This window comes from Callithrix jacchus, chromosome 20, assembly GCF_049354715.1.
Source record: "Callithrix jacchus isolate 240 chromosome 20, calJac240_pri, whole genome shotgun sequence".
Taxonomy (NCBI): domain Eukaryota; kingdom Metazoa; phylum Chordata; class Mammalia; order Primates; family Cebidae; genus Callithrix; species Callithrix jacchus.
In genome coordinates, this window is record NC_133521.1 from 14672840 (window position 1) to 14686451 (window position 13612).

The window sequence follows — 13612 nt, forward strand, 5'->3', positions numbered from 1 at the left end:
GTACAGCTCACTCAACTTTTAAAACTCTATTAAGGATCCACGTCAAAGTATGATCCAGTTAAGCAGTATTGAGAGACAGTAGCTTTGGGTTAAAAATGAGGGCTGGAACCAGATGTGTATAACACACTTATGTCTGGCACAAAGTAGTCATCATTTAAGTGCTAGCTATTAGTATGCCATAAGTATTCTCTGAGCCTCAGCTTCATTGTTTATAAAGGGGAAACTGATGATGAAAACAAATTTAAGGAAATTTTGCTGTCCTCCTGGGTTCCATTGTTTTAGAGAGAAAAATATATTTTTCTTTTTTTGCTGTTTAGAGGTTTACTCTTCCCTAAGTATCGTAGAAATAGTTGGTCTTGAGAGTCGAAACTATGTTTGAATTTTGCCTCTGCCTCCTCCTGGTCGGGAATTCTTGCTCAAGTTAGTTAAATGTGGAAATCTCAGCTTCTCACCTGTAAAATGGGGCAGGGGAGGGAGGTAGGAGAGAGTAGGGTGATCATCTCTGTTCTTTCGTGTTGTTAAAGGATTAGCAGTAATGTCTTTGACTTGCCTAGAGCAGTGTCTGGCCCTTAATTGCTTCCTGAATTGTGGCAATTATGTGTTACAGAAAGCTGGAAACCAAAACACATTTGAGGAGCCAGTTAGGCAAGGGTCTGTTTCAGCACCCTGGCAGTGAGGAACAGTATATAGATGGGGAAGTTGGGAGGAGTTATTTGACCTAGCTGGCCTGCAGATGTTTTAGGGGGTGTTCTTTGTTAAGTGGCCCCCACAGCAGAAGGATCAGATGGGGGACTGTGAGCAATTATAAGTACGTGTTGATGGGTTGAAGGGATACCAGTGATGGGGAGCTCTCAGGGTCATCGTTAGATTCTGGCATCTATCATTGGAAGGTGAACTATTAGGCCTTTTCTGTGCCCAGGGGGTGCCTCAGTGGCAGGGAGCCAATTAATCCTTCATGTTCCAGCTTCCTTCACCAGATAACTCATTTTCCCATAAGCTATACAAGTACATCTCCTGGGCAAGGCACGAGAGGCGTCTCACAGAAGAAGGAGTTTGGAGGGAAAGGAAACATAGGGGTAGGAAAAGGAAGTCAAGAGATCTCTAGGGGACCTGGACTGAGGCAGGTATAGTTCTGCCCACCTTTTTAGTTATTTAATTCCAATGGGCTGTTACTTTTCCTTGAGGTGTGGGTCTTTTGAAAGAAACTACCACTAGATGGCACACAGATCCCAGCCCAGCACTATTCTGCTGTATAAATTATTTAAAAAATTATTTTGAAAAGACAGGCCACTAGTGTGTTTTTTTTTAATAAAATAAAATATTATATATAACCTATTTAGCACTTTGTTTTAGAAAGGAAAAAATGATGAAAAATTAAAATTCAAAATCTATTTTGTGGGCTCAGACTGCTTAGAGAGAGTCCAATTTTTGAAGTATGTAATGGTTAATGGGCTTTGTTCATATGTGGATGAGGTTTGACTCACACACAGGCTTCATTTAATTTATTGAGAGTTGTAAAATGTAGCTTTATAGTAAATATTTTAAAGACCAGAGTAATTATCATTTTACTTTTCAAGAAATGTGTCTGGTCATTACTTTGCATTTGTGGTGTGTGTGTGTGTGTGTGTGTGTGTGGTGTGTGTGTGAGAGAGAGAGAGAGAGAGAGAGGTGTGAACATAGGTGTCATCAAAAGAATGGGATGGGCTGGTCATTGACTGGGAAGAACGGAGGAAGCCCAGAGAAGGAAAGTGACAGAACATCCGACTTAACACAAGCCCCTCCCCTCTCCTCAACCAAAAAGAAAATTTTAGACCAGGCTTTGTGAGGCAGTGGTAATCCCCCCTTCCCCGCTACCTTCAAACGTCACTTTTTTAGACAATCAGCAGCAAGCAGCATAACAGCAGCCAGAAAAGGGTGCCACAGAGTACAGTCTGTGCCTACTTACTGTTTGGGAGCATCAGTCAATGATAATAGTTTCATAGCTTTGTTTATAAACTGTTAAATTCTTTAGCTTTAGCCACATTGGAGACCACTAATGAAAATGCATTCATACTAAAGATTTGTTGACTTGACATAATCATTTGCTGTGAAAGATACAAACAAGGCCCATTAAAATCTGCCATTGTTTTGTTTCTGGTTCCCCTGTGATGGCCAAAAGCAGGCAGGTGGTAACAAGCTGCCACCTTCCGAAGGGACTATGTGGGTTCCTAGCTTTATGTGCTCTGGTTTATTGATGTCATTACATTATTAGGCAAGTGACCGATGCCATTCTGCATCCCACCTCGCACCCCAATTATCAGTGTACATATTTGAAGAGTCTTCATGTTGTGTCCTGAGAGACTGTGCTGGAGGAGTCCTTTTTTAAAATTTTTATTTTTGGGGGTGGATTCTCACTCTGTGGCCCAGGCTGGAGTGCAGTGGCACAATCTTAGCTGAGTGAAACCTCTGCCTCCCAGATTCCAGCGATTCTCCTGCCTCAGCCTTCTGAGTAGCTGGGATTACAGGTGCCTCCCGCCACACCCAGCTAATTTTTGTATTTTTAGTAGAAACAGGGTTTTACCATGTTGGCTGGGCTGGTCTCGAACTCCTGACCTCAAGTGATCCGCCTGCCTTGGCCTCCCAATGTACTGGGATTACAGGCATCAGCCACTGTATCTGGCCATGGAGTCTTTATGAAGGAACTATTTCCTGGGCTGCTAGTCATTATCCCTTGTCCATCCCAGTGCATTGCCCAGGTTGGGGTGTGATAGCAGGTTTTGGGCAGTCATAGGCCAATACGTAAGGAATCTGGGAAATCTATAATAGTAATACACGGATACTTACCATTGTGTTACAGTTGTCTGCAGTACTTAGTACAGGAACGTGCTGTACAGATTGGTAGCCTGAAAGCAACAAGTTAGACGATATGTAACTTGGTGTGGTATGCTATACCATCTAGGTTTGTATAAGTATATTCTATGATGTTCACACAACGATGAAATCACTTAGTACATGCCTTTCTTAGAATGTGTCCCTGTTATTTAGTGACACGTGACTGTATACTAAAACATTACAGTTGTTAAATTATAAAATGATCAAAAAATGAATTAACCATGACAGTAAGTTTCCAATGCAAGAAAACAATTGTGTTTTAATTTAGCTTGTTATTTTAAAAGCTTTTGTCAAATTCTACTTCATATTACATTTTTCCAAAGTTTCTTTAAAATGCAAAAACGGCCGGGGCGGTGGCTCACGCCTGTAATCTCCGAACTTTGGGAAGCCACAGCAGACAGATCACGAGGTTACTAGATCGGGACCATCCTGGCTAACACGGTGAAACCCTGTTTCTACTAAAAATACAAAAATTAGCTGGGCGTGATGGGACACGCCTGTAGTCCCAGCTGCTTGGGAGGCTGAGGCAGGAGAATCGCTTGAACCTGGGAGGTGGAGGTTGCAGTGGGCCAAGACTGAGGCACTGCACTCCAGCCTGGTGACAGAGTGAGACTCCATCTCAAAAAAAAAAAAAAGCAAAAACACGGGGCTGGATGCGGTGGCTCATACCTGTAATCCAAGCACTTTAGCAGGCCAACATCATGGCCAACATGATAAAACCCTATCTGTACTAAAAATACAAAAACTAGCTGGGTGTGATGGCACACGCTTGTAAGCCCAGCTATTTGGGAGGCTGAGGCAGGAGGATGGCTTGAACCCGGGAGGCAGAGTTGGCAGTGAGCCCAGGTTGTGCTACTGCACTCCAGCCTGGGCCACCGAGTGAGACTTAGTCTCAATAAAAAAAAGAAAAAAAATGTCATTTTAGGCTGGGTGCAGTGGTGTAGTCCCAGCACTTTGGGAAGCTGAGGCAGGCAGATCACCTGACGTCAGGAGTTCAAGACCAGCCTGACAAACATAGAGAAACCCCATCTCTAATGAAAAATACAAAATTAGTTGGACATAGTGGTGCAGGCCTGTAATCCCAGCCACTGGAGAGGCTGAGGCAGGAGAATCGCTTGAACCCAGGAGGCAGAGGTTGCAGAAAGCCAAGATCGCCCCAGTGTACTCCAGCCTGGGCAACAAGAGTGAAATTCTGTCTCAAAAAAAAAAAAAATTGTTTTAGACATGTATAATGCACCAGTAGTGTGCTTGACATGTTTGTACCTTGCATTGGCGTATAGGTGGATCAGATGTGTAAGGTAACTTGAGTTCTTCATATTACAACTAAGACTTTGATTTCTACATATCAGTTGATGGGTCATCTTCCTTGTTCCTACTCAGCACCCCCACCACCACCCCAAGCTATGGAAAAGAAACTGCCCCCTTGTATGGGAGCAAGATGTTGACATGGAAGTGCACTCTGTGTATCTGTCTGCCTGTCTGCAACTGTGACTGTCGGAACAGTGTCTTGGCCCATTTCCTATCGGATCTCAGCTAAAGCAAATAAGTACAATGAACAGCAGAAAGGAGATCATCCTGGGCATCTCTTTCATTAATGGAAGTCACCAACAGATCTAAATCTAATCGATTCCAATAATGGACCTACATGTATTAAGTCTTGGGTCAATAACTTCATTACATTATCTTTTTTTTTCAACAAATGAGTAAGCTGAGGTTTAAGAGTTTGGGCTACCTGGCTAAAGTACTGCTACTAGTAAATGGAGACACTAGGATTTGAAACTGCCAAATTTCATAGCCTATCCTTTTGCCATTGTGTTACTGTGTAGTTGCATTTTGCAGGCATTTAACCTGTTTATACTAAACTAGACTTGTAGGCTGCCTTTTCATCCCACCTATACTAAACGACCAGCAGACATCATCAGACCTGAAACAGGGAGTACACATGGCAAAACCCTGGAAGAAATGTGTAAAGAAAGGATTTTTAGGATTTCCCAGACATTGACAAACAAAAAGCACACAGACAAGTAGGCAGTGATGACATCCTCAATGTTAGGAAGAAATTAATTGAAACCAACAGAGAAATGTAGACTAAAAAACAGTTAGAGGAATTGTGACTGGCTCCATCACCAAGGCTGTATCTATAATATGAGCCATTTAGGAATTTTGAAGGACAGTCTTGACTGTCTACTTTTTATGTGTTTATGGGATATAGAACCCCACGCTGTTGTTTCATGGAGACTTTACTTTCTAACAATCATCATGTACTCCCAGAATGGAAGAAACTAAGAAACCTCTGTAAAAACCATCTATTTTGGTGTTTTCAAGTTGGGAGCGTTTTGTGAGGTGGAGGTAGGTAACGTAGCAGATACCATTGTGGTTATTTTTTGTCCTGTAGTATACTTTTGATTTTGGAAAGTCGGTTTTAAGTTGTGTTAATTTTTCCCCCATTTATAGGGATTCCTAAAGAATGAGAAGGACAATGCCCTGCTGTCTGCCATTGAAGAGTCCCGGAAGAGGGTAAGAAAATTAACAAAAATATAGACATATACTGATAAGGACAAGAGGGCTGGGCTTTGGTGGTTCATACCTGTAATCCTAGCACTTTGGGAGGCTGATGCAGGAGGATCACTTGAACCCAGGTATTCAAGATCAGCCTAAGCAACGTAGCGAGACACCGTCTCTACAAAAAATTACCTAAGCATGGTGGCACATGCCTATGGTCTCAGACACTCAGGTGGCTGTGGGAGAATCCCTTGAGTCTGGGAGATGGAGGCTGCAGTGAGCTGGAGTCACGTCACTACATTCCATTCTGGGGAACACAATGAGGAGCAAGATCCTGTCTCAAAAACAAAAAAAAAAGCAGATGAGGGCAGCGATGTATAATAGGGGAGTTAGGGAGGTATAGGATTTAGAAGATGGAATCTGGGTCCCATGCTGAGTTCTCTCCTACAGAGAGAGAGTTCTACAGGAACTATTTTTTGAGAATCTCATGTGTATAACTCCATATGTATTTAGAGACTGAAATGTGTCTGAGACACTGGACTGGAGAATTAATTATTACTTTAATCTTAAAATGGAAAGACCAAAAAACTCTTGGTTTCATTGTTGTTGTATAAATGGTATTTCGGTTTCTCCTAAATGAGCAGTTCAGAAAAGCAGCTGTGATCAGTGACAATTTTCCTCAGCTTCTTTTCCATTTATTACACAATATGACTGGACCACCTTTTATATTAACAATTTCTCCAAGCTCGTTAAAAAACAACAAAAACACATAAAACTCGCTCCATGCTTGAAAAGATGGTAAATAAGTCCGCCAGAGAGTAGCCATTATACATGCAACAATATTCTGCAACAAACATTCCTGCAAGATACTCAAAGATTGTTTACTAACATGTGAGTTATCTCTATTTATTTCTGACAAGGATCCAAAGATCAAAACCTTTCCATAACATCCCATTATAGTGAAAAAGATTTTGGGGCCACTGGGGCATTTTTGGTGAGAGAGAAGAAAGGTTAGTTGTCCTTGGTTCTAGAAGTCCAGCTTTCCCCAGGAAAGAGGCTTGCAGGGTACATTCCATTAACTAGCAATGGTCCTCTCTGCAAAGGGAGTAGGATTGAAATGAGACCTCTGTTTTGCTGTTTACTTATTTAATTCTTTTATCAAGTGAAATTTATTTGTGTAGTTCCAAAATAATAAAGTGAAAAAATACTGCTTCTCAGTGTGTTTTATTAAAATATTCTGTGAAGGTGAACATGTCTCAGTAGTACTGAGGTGAAATAGGGCAGCAAGGAGACTTGCCAGCTCCAATTTATAAGGAAGTGTTCCAAAGTCATTATTTAAATAACTGATATGTTTAATTATCAAAATAAAATTCCCGGCCATGTGCAGTGGCTCACACCTGTAATCCCAGCAATTTGGGAGGCTGAGGCAGGTGGATCACTTGAGGTCAGGAGTTGGAGACCAGCCTGGCCAACGTAGTGAAACCCTGTCTTTAAAAGTACAAAAATTAGACGGGTGTGGTGGTGCATGCCTGTAGTCCCAGCTCCTCAGGAGGCTGAGGCAGGATAATCGCTTGGACCTGGAAGGTGGAGGTTGCAGTGAGTTAAGATCGTGCCACTGCACTTCAACCTAGGTGACAGAGTAAGACTCTGTCTCCAAAAAATAAATAAAATTCCCAAAATTTCATTAATTGTATTGTTGGCAATAGTACTTAGTCATAGATATGGAGAAATTCACTTGATTCAGATCTGGAAATATTTTTAAAAGGGCTTTTTTGGTTCACGTTAAGTGAGTTACTCACCAATATTGATTCTCCTGCTATAAAGAACCAGTGAAATTAAATTAGGATTGTTGAATGCTACCAAGCTTTATTAATCCATTTACCCCGCAGAATGTGTTTCTGGAATTGGCAGTCTCTGAACATTGTGCCATACTGAGACTAAATGTGTAGCCAGCCAAAACATTTAGGTGACAAACCACAGTGCAAAATGTGTGCATATGTGTTTGTGAGGGAGGCATTCCAGTGTTGGGAGCCAGCCTAGGGGGAGACCTTTGACCTGTCTGGACACCAGGAAACTGCCACTGAGCAAGAATCATTTTCACACAAAAAATGAGCAACTTTCTGGTATATCGGTGACAATTTCATGTTTGAATAACTTGCCAGTGTCCTGCTGAAATGCCAAGAAAACAAGCTGTAAAACCACAACTGTGTCCTGTCTTTCCCCATTTGGTACATCCCAGCAAAAACAGAACAACATTATCAACATATGCAGTGTTTCTAAAAGCCAGCAACAGTGCAGTAATAAAAGAGTGTGAAGTCAAAGCATATTGCCCTCTTCCCTTCATGAAAATGGGGTTCAAATGCTTCCCACCTGTTCTTAATTCAGCTGCCCAATTCTCTCCATGCCTTTTTTTCTTAACTGTTCAAAGACAAATATTTTCCATACCATAACAATAACTTGAAAGATTCAGATTTAATTTATAATAGTTTCTCCACTGTTTTGTTACTTCCTGTGGTTTGTTTTGCCTTCCTTTTAATTTTTATATCTCTCCACATCCTTCCATTTTATCCTTTTTCTTTTCCCCTGGGTTTCTTTTCTTTTTGTCCTCACCTCGACCTCACCTTAGACTCTCACTGCCCTCCTCTTAATTGCTAGGTGAACAGTTCTGTTGATTCTCTCTCATTAGTTCCTCTAGTTAGCCTTCTTCCTTGCTCTTAATTCAATGGTTCAGATGTGGATGTAAACGGAATAGGTTGGAATGGGACAGATGGGTGGCTGATCATCCCTGATTAGCCCACAGATTGAATGTTCCATTACTGCTAATGTAATTAAGATAAGCTGGGGTGATGCAATCAAGGGAAGAGAATTTTTTTATTGGGCCATTTATTTATTTATTTTTTGAGACAGGGTCTTGCTCTGTCACTCGAGCTGGAGTGCAGTGGTACAGTCTTGGCTCACTGCAACCTCCATCTCCAGGGTTCAAGTGATTCTCCTGCCTCAGTCTCCCTAGTAGCTGGGATTACAGGCACCCACCATTATGCCCGGCTAATGTTTGTATTTTTATTAGACAGGGTTTCATCATGTTGGCCAGGCTGGTCTCAAACTCCTGACCTCAAGTGATTTGCCCTCCTGGGCCATTTATTTTTATTTGAAGCTCCTTATCACACTAATGGTAAATAGAACCACAGCACTGTTCTTTCAGGTTGTGAGACTGTTTCTGAGTGAGTAGCCTGGCATACTTTCAGATATATTTGAGGATTTGCACCTGGAAAGCTGATAGTTTTCAAAGTACTAAGCAGGAGTTCTTGGCAAACAGGCAGGCAACCTAATTAACAGAGTGGTTAATTCACACTGTCGTCATTCTGACCCTTACCTGATGCTGGAAGTCTGCCTCTACTGTTCTCTTAAACAGTTTCTGTAGGTGATGTATTGTCTGTTTCTTTCATTGCCTTTACTACTCTGCCACTCTTTAGCCAGAGGTCTTGTCTTTAAGAAAAAAGAGTTGCTGACACTTTGTGATGTGCTCCCTTCATATTGTAGCTCGGTAGGCTGTCTAATGTACCAGCCTTCCCCAGCCTCTTTAATTCTACCCTACCTGATCCTCATGCCGCCTGGCCCTCCATTTTACCTTGCTTGGAGAGCTAGAGGCTGAGGAAGCAGTTGGTTTGACCACTACATAGGAAAGTTTTAGACAAAATTGTGGCTCCCACTTCTGCATTCTTTCTGGACAACTTCTAAGAAAATTATCTCTCCCCTTCCACCCCACCTTTATGTTCCATCATACTTCTCTTGATTTAAAATGCATAACTTTGATGCTTAAGTTTACTGATGTGAGCAAGAAACAAAGGTTTTTCTCTGGGTATTTTTCAATGCAGGCTAACTGACTGGAATGGTCCATTCTGCCTGACTCTCAATGAAAAGAAAAAAAACAGTTGGAAGACTGTTTTTAAAATTTATGATTGTCTTTTCTCCTGTGTCTGCAGAATATTTATGAGAAAAGAGTCCAGCAATGCACCAGCCTTCTTCCTAATCACGTCTGTGTGTGTGTATGTCTGATGTCCTTTCTTCACATTTTAATAAATATTGGTCTAAAACCAAATATCCCATTTGTAGGAAGAGTATATGTATGTCATATTTCTAACAGTTCCCCAAAGCTCATGCATATCAATATTATCAATATAAGTAATCTGTGTTGCCAGTAATAAAGCAGGCATTGCTAATCCTCATTCCCTTAGTACTGCCTGATTAGATGCCAATCTGATTGTAAATGAAATGGCTTTTTTAAAAGGCTTAAGCTGATGGGAAACCTGGTCTGCTAATTGAAGAATAATAGGCTGAGAATGGTCATAATTCAGTATTTCTCTGTGTTGTTTTAATCCAGATTTTTTTTTTTTTTTGGTCATCTTTCTTCTTCCCTCTCTTACCCCCTTACCTCAGACTCCTTTCTCTTTATCTTTTCCTTTTGAATGCCTTTATTTTGACAGCTACCTGCAGCTTCCAGTAGACAGGCTTTTCAGTAACTTTGAATAGACTGGTAGGCAGTTTAATCCCAGAAGGCTGTTTTTCTTTTTCTAGATTGCTTCCTCCTATGAAAATATTAGTGTTTCTTTAAAAAATAAAATAAAATCACTGGGGCTGAGGGCAGTGGCTCATGCCTGTAAACCCATCACTTTGGGAGGCCAAGGTAGATGGATCACTTGAGGTCAGGAGTTCAAGACCAGCCTGGCCAACGTGGTGAAACCCTGTCTCTACTAAAAGTATTAATACAAAAGTTAGCCGGGTGTGGTGGCACACACTTGTAATCCCACTTACTTTCGAGGCTGAGGTGGGAAGATGGCATGAACCCAGAAGGTGGAGTTTGCAGTGAGCTGAGATCGTGCCACTGCACTCCAGCCTGGGCAACAGAAAAATATAGGAATAATAATAAAACACTGGCAGAAGCTTTTGCTTTTTCTTATCTTAGATGTTTATTATGTCTTAAGATATTATTGATTTCATAATCTACCATTTTATATGCTACAAAGAAAAAACACTGCTTTGACATGATCTAATTTCAGAGCTTTTATAAAGATGATTATATTAATAAGCACATGGAAAGATGCTCAACATCACTAGTCATTAGGGAAACATAAAACCACGATGAGATACCACTTTATACCCATTAGGATGGTTACAAGCAAAAAAACATAGGCCATTTTCAAGTGTGTAGTTCAGTGGTATTGAGTACATTCACATTGTTGTGCAATCATCACCACCATCCCTTAGCAGCTCGTGGCAACTACCACTCTACTTTCTGTTTCTCTGAATTTGACTACTCTAGGTACCCCACATAAATGGGATCATACAGTATTTGTCTTTTTGTGAGTGAAATAAGTCAGAGACAATCAGCATAATGTTAAGAGTTGTAGCAAGTGTCAGAACCTCCTTTCTTTTTAAAGCTGAAAAAGATTCCATTATATGTATAGACCACATTTTGTTTATCCATTCATTCACTGATGGACACCTGGGTTGCTTCCACTTCTTGGCTTTTGTGAATAATGCTATAAACGTGGGTGTACAAATATCCGTGTTTTCAGTTCTTCTGGGTGTATACTCAGAAGTGGAACTGTATGGTAATTTTAATTTTCTGAGGAACCTCCATACTATTTCCACAGAGGCTATACCATTTCACGTTCCTACCTGCAGTGCACAAGGGTTTCATTTTCTGTATATCCTCGCCAACACTTAATACATTGTTTTCTGGCCACATGTGGTTGCTCACACCTGTAATCCCAGCACTTTGGGAAACTGAGGTAGGCAGATCACTTGAGGTCAGGAGTTAGAGACCAGCCTGGCCAACATGGTGAAACCCCTTCTCTACTAAAAATCCAAAAATTAGCCAGGTGTGGTGGTGGGCACCTGTAATCCCAGCTACTTGGGAGGCTGAGGCAGGAGAATCGCTTGAACCTGGGAGGTGGAAGTTGCAGTGAGCCAAGACCACACCATTGCACTCCAGCCTGGGCAACAAGAGCAAAACTCCATCTCAAAAAAAAAAAAAAGATTTACACATATTTTACCAAGGTTTTATTAAAATGTCTTAAAATCAGTGAAATAGGATATGTTGCAAACAGTTGTCGGTAAGTTTTGTTTTTTGTTTGTTTGTTTGGTTGGTTTTATTTTATTTTTTATTTTTATTTTTTGGAGACAAGGTCTTGCTCTGTCACCCAGGCAGGAATGCAGTATTGCAATCACAGCTCACTGCAGCCTTGACTTCCTGGGGTCAAGTGACCCTCCCACCCCAGCCTTCCCAGTAGCTGGGACTCAGTTACACACCACCATGCCCATCTAATTTTTTGTAGAGATGGGGTTTTACATGTTGCCTAGGCTGGTCTCGAACACATGGCTCAAAGAATCAGCCTGCCTTGGCTTCCCAAAATGCTGGGATTACAGTTGTGAACCACCACACCCAGCCAGTAAATTCTTCAAAGATAATTTTTAAAGTAGGTTGCTTTTTCTCTACCTATGGAGAAGTGATATGTGTGGAGAACTTTATGTTTCTCTTGGGCTCTAAAAGAAACCATGTTTGCCAGGTGTGGTGGCTCACACCTCTAATCCAAGCACTTTGGGAGGCCAAGGTGGGTGGATCATGAGGTCAGGAGTTTGAGACAAGCCTGGCCAATATGGTGAAACCCTGTCTGTACTGAAAATACAAAAATGAGCTGGACATGGTGGCAGGTACCTGTAGTCCCAGCTACTCGAGAAGCTGAGGCAGAAGAATCACTTGAACCTGGGAGGCGGAGGTTGCAGTGAGCGGACATCATGCCACTGCACTCCAGCCTGGGTGACAGGGTGAGACTCCAACTAAAAATTAAAAAAAAAAGAAACCATATTTTTTGTTGTTTTCCTGAGCGTCACTGTTCTCTGTTCCTTTCTGACAGACCTTCGGCATGGCTGAGGAGTACCATCGAGAGTCAATGTTGGTTGAATGGGAGCAAGTGAAACAGCGAATTCTGCACACACTGCTGGCGTCAGGAGAAGACGCCCTTGACTTTACTCAAGAAAGCGAGGTAGCTTGAATCCAAAAGATAAACTATTTTTAATAAAAGCGTGAAGTCAAAGAATGCTTGTCTACTTGACTAGTATTTTTGGCACAGTTCATCACTGTCCTCCCCTTGAAACACATTCTTTACTTAGCTTCCAGGATGCCATATTTGCCTGGAATTTCTCCAACATGTCTGCCTGCTTCTGCTCAGTCTCTTTTGCTGAGCTTTCCTCAAATTCCCTGACCTCTGTAGGTTTGAGCGTCCCAGGGCTCAGTCCTTGACCTCTTTAGTTTCTCTCTTAATCACTGTCCTGTGATTTCATCTGCGCTTGGGGCTTTAAATACCTACCCTCTATATGTCAAAGAGTTTCAGATTTATGCCTACAGCCTTGAACCTTAGACTCATTTATCTAGTTGCTGTCTTGGCTCTGCTTGTATGTCTTATTGCCATCTCAGGTTAAATATGTCCAGAATTGAGTCATGATAGCAACTCCCTCCCCACTCCGCTTTTCTTTCACAGAGTTCCCTGTCTTTATAAATGGCAATTCCAGTTTTTTACTTGCTCAGATCAGAAACCTCAGATTCGCTTTTGTCTTCTCTCCATCTTTGCCATCTCACACCCAGTCTCTTTCACATATTGACAAATCCAGTTAACCCTACCTTAAAATATACCCAGAATCCAACTTCTCACTACCTCCACTTTTAACACCCTGGTGCAAATCACTATCATCTCCTGCTTGGATTACCGAACTGGCCTCCTAACTGGTTGTTTTTATTGCCGTGTAACAGATTACTCCAAACCTTGTTTGTTGAAAACAAGTGTGTAGCTTATTACTTGATATTTCTGGCTCAGGGTCTCTAGGTGCAATCAGGGTATTGGCTGAGGCTGCACTCATCTCAAGGCTAGACGCAAGGAGCATCTACTCACAAGGTCATTCATATGGTTGTTGGCAAACTAGTTCCTCTCTGGCTCTTGGCTGCAGACATCAGTTTCTTTTCAAATGGGTCTCTATATTGTGCTACTCACAGCATGATAGCTTGCTTCCCTAGAGCAAGAGGAGGGGGTCCAAGGGAGAACTAAAGAGCCCCCAAGACAGAAACCACCATCCTTCCATGCCTTAAAAGTACTATCCCATCACCTCTCTTGGTTAGAAGTAGGTCCCTAAATCCAGTCTACACTCCTACAAGGGCTGGACTACCAGGAGGCGGGAGTTATTG

At 41.7% G+C, this 13612-nt stretch overlaps 1 protein-coding gene across 15 annotated transcripts in view; it reads left to right on the top strand.

Moving 5' to 3' along the window:
- The window catches only part of NUP93 (nucleoporin 93), a 113100-nt gene that overhangs the window by 62233 nt on the left and 37255 nt on the right, over window positions 1-13612 (top strand). For all 15 annotated transcript variants that reach the window (XM_035282058.3, XM_035282056.3, XM_078358235.1 and 12 more), the window contains 2 exons: window positions 5326-5388; window positions 12291-12419. In XM_035282058.3, coding sequence (XP_035137949.1) covers window positions 5326-5388; window positions 12291-12419 — 192 coding nt within the window. The remainder of the gene's footprint in view (window positions 1-5325; window positions 5389-12290; window positions 12420-13612) is intronic.